The 6,000-nt window shown below is 38.9% G+C and overlaps 1 protein-coding gene across 9 annotated transcripts in view; it reads left to right on the top strand.

Annotated features, from left to right (window-relative positions):
* ndrg4 (NDRG family member 4) overlaps positions 1-6,000 on the top strand; it is a 59,628-nt gene that overhangs the window by 41,910 nt on the left and 11,718 nt on the right. For all 9 annotated transcript variants that reach the window (XM_059336181.1, XM_059336182.1, XM_059336178.1 and 6 more), the window contains one exon: positions 1,965-2,070. In XM_059336181.1, the coding sequence (XP_059192164.1) occupies positions 1,965-2,070 (106 nt within the window). The remainder of the gene's footprint in view (positions 1-1,964; positions 2,071-6,000) is intronic.

A 6,000-nucleotide genomic window follows, 5' to 3' on the forward strand; every position in this document is an offset into this window, starting at 1 on the left:
GCTTCACCAAAAAGGTGAAATTCTGTGCATTTGACAGTGTAAACCAAGTATAATGATCCCAAAACACAACTCTGCTGTGTGTGTATGTGTGTATCTGTGTGAATGTGATGACTGTGCCTACATTGCGCAGCTCATGGTATCACATATCTCCTACCTCCATTTTGAGTTTGGCTGGCTCTGACCAGCGAATGCTGACAAAATGTGGGTCATAACAAGAGAGCTTTGGATATGCAACAAGCCAACTGTTTTGAGCCGTTTTCGGCCAGATGCCATTTTACATAATGTTCTTTCAGTCTCTGTTTTTCTCACGATACAGATAAGAAGATAACAGTTTATAAAAGTTGTAGGCGGGGGTAAAAAAGAAGGTTGCTCTAAATGTGCCTATTTTTAAAACCCAGATTCAAGTTTTGTGAATATTTCAGTATTGGATAGTTACACTGTAAAAAATGTTTGTAGAAATAACAGTAAAACACAGTAAATCAAATTGCATGAGAAATAGGGCATGAAATTAAAACTGAATATCACCCTAGTAGATGCTTTTAATTTCTATAAATTAAGGAATAGTACAAAACTTTCAAACTGTAAAAAACACACAGTTTTTTCCTTTAAATTAAATGAGAAATACCATAATGTCACAATGACACAATAACCATAAAATAAAAGGGACTATTCAGTCAAAATTACAGATTTTGATAATATTTACAATACATTTACAGTTGAAAACCCACTCACTGAGTTTTTTTAAGGTGAAGTTCTGGAAACCACAGCTGCCAGTATTAAATTAAACAGGTTTTTTTTACAGTGTAGTTTTATCCATTCATTGCTGTATTTTTCTCCTGATGTGCATTCATGAATTCTACTCGGATCCTACCAATAAGGAGTTTTATTATCCACTATATGCTCTTTAGTAGTGCCTCCCAGTAATCGTTTATTACATACATTAAATCCTTCCTTGTCTTTTGTTCAAAGACATTTTTATATTGTTGTGGTTTAAAAACATATCAAACATAGATTTAATATAGATATTGTGTAAGGAAAGCTATATTATTCGATTCTCTATTTAATTAGGGGCTTTAAAATACCAGAAGAGCAATAACTTCGAGTTATAGATAGCTGAGTGCTGAGCTTGACCTTTTATCCCACATCCACTCAAATAAAAAATAGCAGACAAAAAACATCTTGCAATGCAATCTTGTTGTTGCAGTCTCTTGTGCAAAATCTGAAGACGTGGCCGAGATCACGTAGCTGGAAATGCGATGGGAGGTTCAGTAGATGACGAAAGTGGAGAAAAAACTGTTTTGGGAATAAGGAGAGAGAGCAGAGCGCCTCTCACTCATTTATTTTTGGGGCTCTTTTCCTCCTTTACTGCTTTGTCTTGTTTATCTTTACTATGAGAACAATTCTGCTCAGAACTGTTTATATATATTTTAGCTTGCTGTATTAAATATAATGTTTCTACAACAATGATTTGACATAGTGACTCTCACAGGCCACCACAATAATTAGTTCTCTCTTATTTTGGCATTGAACTTTGACAGTCTACTGTCTTTATGGCCTTTTACTTACTCAATTATTGCAAAGCATGGCATGTTAAGTCTATCCATGTCCAATAATTTACTGTCAGGATTCACTGTGTAGCTGATACTAATTACTGACCTTGTAGCCGAGCGGCTGAATCTCTGTCATACCGCAGTGAACGCTGTAACACTGAAGATTAATGAGGAGCAGTTCTGCATAAATTGGCTGTTAATGGTGATGAAGCATTCAACGACAAGCAGCTTAGTTAACGAGTTCCTTACATAGACATGTAACTGTGTCATGTCTTACAACAAGAAACAGTTGAGATTACAGAACGGTGTTTTTCATCTGCTCCATCTGTTTTTTCCTTGGGAGGATTCAGGTGCAAATGTTCTTACACAGCTGTGTGAAAGTCAGGTGAGTGAAAGTGTGTTTATGTTTCACAGGAACATGATATTGAGACCCCTTATGGGATGCTGCACGTGGTGATCCGGGGGGCACCAAAAGGAAACAAGCCTGCAATCCTCACCTACCACGATGTGGGACTGAACCGTGAGTATTCACACAAAATGTGTGTGTGTGTGTGTGTGTGTGTGTGGCTTGGCAGATGTTCCAGGTTTTCAGCAAGGTGTTAGTTGTGATAATTGGCCTCTATCCCACATCATTCCTGCCTGCAATCTGCTAGCATGCACACACACACACACGCACATGCAAACACACACATTGTGGAGAATTTGTATGGTTTATTTGGAAATTATCAGTGGTAGAGAAGTATTCAGATCCTTTACTAAAGTAAAAGTACTAATACCACACTGTGAAATGACTCCACTACAAGTAAAAGTCCTGCATTCAAAACTTACTGAAGTAAAAGTACAAAAGTATCAGCATCAAATTGTACTTAAAGTATCAAAAGTAAAAGTACTCGTTATGCAGAGTGGACACACTTAGATTGTCCGAATATATTATTGTATTATTCTATTATAATTTGATAAAGGGAAGAATAAGCCTGTACATGAGAGACAATGGATAGGTATGAAGGGAGAAAGAGAGGAATTGAAATAATGATAGAGATAGAGAAAGAAAGAAAAAAAGAAAGAGAATGAAAGAAAGAAAGAAGCTCTGAGCTTGTCGATTTTGTCTTAAATTGGGATGATTGGGCAAGAAATTATGAGGCAAATGAAAGTGTGTTTGAGAGGCATCGATGAAATGTAGGTCAGAAAAACATCCCCATGCTGCAGAGGGAGGTGGGCGGGGCTAGTGGTGCTGCTGTGATGGGTGGAGGTGGGATCGGGATGGTGGGGGTTTGGAGGAGAGCTTGTCACAGGCTGGGGCTGATCTATGGCTCTGTTTACTGCTGCTTTGATTGCAGATGTCTGGCTTTTGCTGTCCATATCACTACCTTTTTTGGTCCTCTTTCTTTCTGTTATAATTGGGGGCTGATTATCCATCTCGTTTAGACAAAAACAAATGGCACTAAGACATACTGGAGCCTTTAATAGACTTAAATAAATTAGACCAGGGTATTGCAGCAGAACCGCAAGGCTATTAGTATTCATAGCCAGTCACAGAATCACTCAGCTACAGCATACAATCATACAGGATGAAGCCAGAGAGCAAGGCTGCGCATAAATCAAAGTTTATGGCTTCATATAAAATGACTCCCAATCAACAGATGGTGCATCAGTCCCTCGATTAAAAACACGGAAATAGATCAAAGAAGTAAACAAGAAGGAGTGGTTGTAAACTAGTGAAGGGACAATAAAGCTTCATGAATCATTTGCCTTGTTTTTTGACCCCACTAGATGGCGGGCTTGGCTTAAAAAAAAGGGGGGTTGTGTTTTCAGCCTTTTTAAAAAATAAAAAAAAGAGCGCCATCTAGTGGGCTCTGTAAATAAAGCAATGGTTCACAAAGCTGCATTGTTCCTTCACTACTGTAAAGGTTCTCAGTTTCGTAGATTGGAAGCTCAAGAGTAAACACACACTGGAGAGAAAAGACTGGTCTCAATGCAGGATTTTAATTTAGGTCACAGGTAAAGTTATGCAGACTGACACTCGCAGGATCCCAGTCAAAATGAGCCCTGATTTCTGTAATAATTCACATTTTAATCCTCTACAGAAGTTGGATTTACATGCAACCAAATTCTATTAGCCAACTACCAATGACATGGACAGGCCAACAGCTGTCCAAACCCTCGTTTGAAGATTGTGATACACAATGGGTGCGTTTTCATCAGGTACTTTTCCCTCTAGTGAGTCGCTATGGGTGTGGCTTGCGAGAGCGGATCTGCCCAAGATCCACCCAACTTCACTGGTTAGCGGCTCAGAAAAGTACCTACCCGAGGCAGTTACTTTCTGATTGGATACGGTTGAGGCAGCGATTTCGCACATGCGTGATTTATTTGCAGACTGGTGCAAACTGGGCGCTGAGTGGTTAACATCTCCTGCTCTGACTGCAGCTGGGAGAGACTGCTACGGGAGGACTGTGCCGCTTGTGAGTGCTTTGGGACGGCACCTGCTACTCGTTAAGAAGAGTAGGAACGAGTCTCTCAGAAAAAGTCGCTAGATTTGTTGCTAGTCTCTTTTTTTGAAAAAGAGACGCTAGAAAGCCTGAAACCTAAAGCCTAAACATGATAACTTCTGTGGGAACTCAAACCAAACTGAGCTGTCTCAGGTCTGTCTGTGGGAAACACGAAAGCTACAGTCGACAAAAACACATCTATGGCTATCTGCCTACCTATAATTACTCAAATATAACAAGGGAAAAAATAGAAAATGAAATGAAAAGAAAGAAAAAGAAAGGCAGGCAAGGTGATTTAAGAAGCAGAAAAAGATGATTGATAACAGACAACAAGGCTTAAACAGGAGAAAAAGTAGGTCATGGAGTCAGAAGAAGTGCCGATCAATGACTCAGCATGTATAAAAGTGGGAGAAATCTCTCACCTCCGTCCTCACATAGCATCAGTATTTATGTGTACATTAAAAGCTTACAAAGTGGAGCCAGCGCGGTGTCAAACATTAACAGTCACCTTACCGACCTCTGGTACTTTTCATCTCTAACCCAGTTGTCATGCTAATCGCTCCGTTAATTAACACCGCACAGTCAGAGCCCGAGGAGGAAACAGTGCTGCTGCGTGTTTTCACCGAGGCTGACACACATCAGCTTGAAAGTAGGCCAACTGCAGAGCCAGTGGGAGCAGGGCAAACACAGAGCTGACATCCATTATACATGTAGCTATTTCAGAAGGCAGCGTTCTCAATTTGTACAAGCTTGGAAAATATAGCTTTTAATTATGAGAGTAATCCTCACTGTGTCACTCCTGAAATGAATCTTCATTTAGAAAGACACATTGTCATGTACACTGCAAAAAAGCCAACTTGTATTTTTTGGCCTAAAACAGTGATTTAAGTTGGTAAAACTTGGAAATAAAAATGATTGACATTTAGGGCAATAATGTAAGTTAGCACAACAAAGAAAGCCAGTTGTCTGCTCAAAAACAAGTTGGTGAGTTGTTGTTACTTATATCTTTAAGTTGGGGTTCACAACAAGGGACAATAGTTCTGCTAACTCTTATTTCTTTGTTGTGAAATGCGGGAAAGCAGTGAAATTCGGTCATTAGCGAAAGCTATTGGCTAACTGATGCTAGCGGCTAACTGATGCTAGCGGCTAGCTGATGCTAGCGCTAACTCATGCTAGCGGCGCTGCTGGTTACAGCTACAAGAGTAGCCATTAGCGTATCAATGCTAACTCAAAATTGTGGTCGCAACATTAGCTGACATTTCATAGCGGTGTTACAATCGTGCCAATTCAGCACATTGCAGAAGTCAGCAGAAGTAAGGATTAAAAGTTATTGCAATGTAAAATGTATGTAAAAGTTAGTAAAATTTACAGTTGAGTTGACAAAAATCTAAATTCAGAGTTGAGCAAACTCAAAAACAAAACTTAAAATATTTTGTTTAATTGTCCAACTTAAAATTTTATCGAAGTTTTGTTGCCTTGAAATTTTGAGTTCACCCAACTTTTCTTTCTTTACAGTGTAATTAGGCTATAGTCCCTCATAATCTTAAAATGATCCCAATGACAATAGGGAAGCTTATATACAGAATTATTTAAAAAATAGTAACACAACATATACCATTTTACTGCAAAATACGTATTTGAGCTGTGTTGCTCTGTAACTATACATGCTATCAACATTAACAAGTTGATTAGGCATAATGATAGACCTCAGATTGAACACTGTTATATTTGGACAATTATAATGTTGCGCAGAGTATTTAGTAACTTTCCACTTCGCTAGTGATTTTATAATCCCTTTCCCACAGATTTACGAGGGCACAGTTTGTGTTCTCAGTTGTCATGTTTAGGCTTGGTAACTCATAGATACACGCCTGTAAGAACAATGCTCACACACAGTCTTTTTTCACTGGTTGTGTTTACTCTTGGGCTTCCAATCTACCAAGCTGAGATCTTTACAAAAGATA

The sequence above is a fragment of the Centropristis striata genome, chromosome 6 (assembly GCF_030273125.1).
Source record: "Centropristis striata isolate RG_2023a ecotype Rhode Island chromosome 6, C.striata_1.0, whole genome shotgun sequence".
NCBI classification, from domain to species: Eukaryota; Metazoa; Chordata; class Actinopteri; order Perciformes; family Serranidae; genus Centropristis; species Centropristis striata.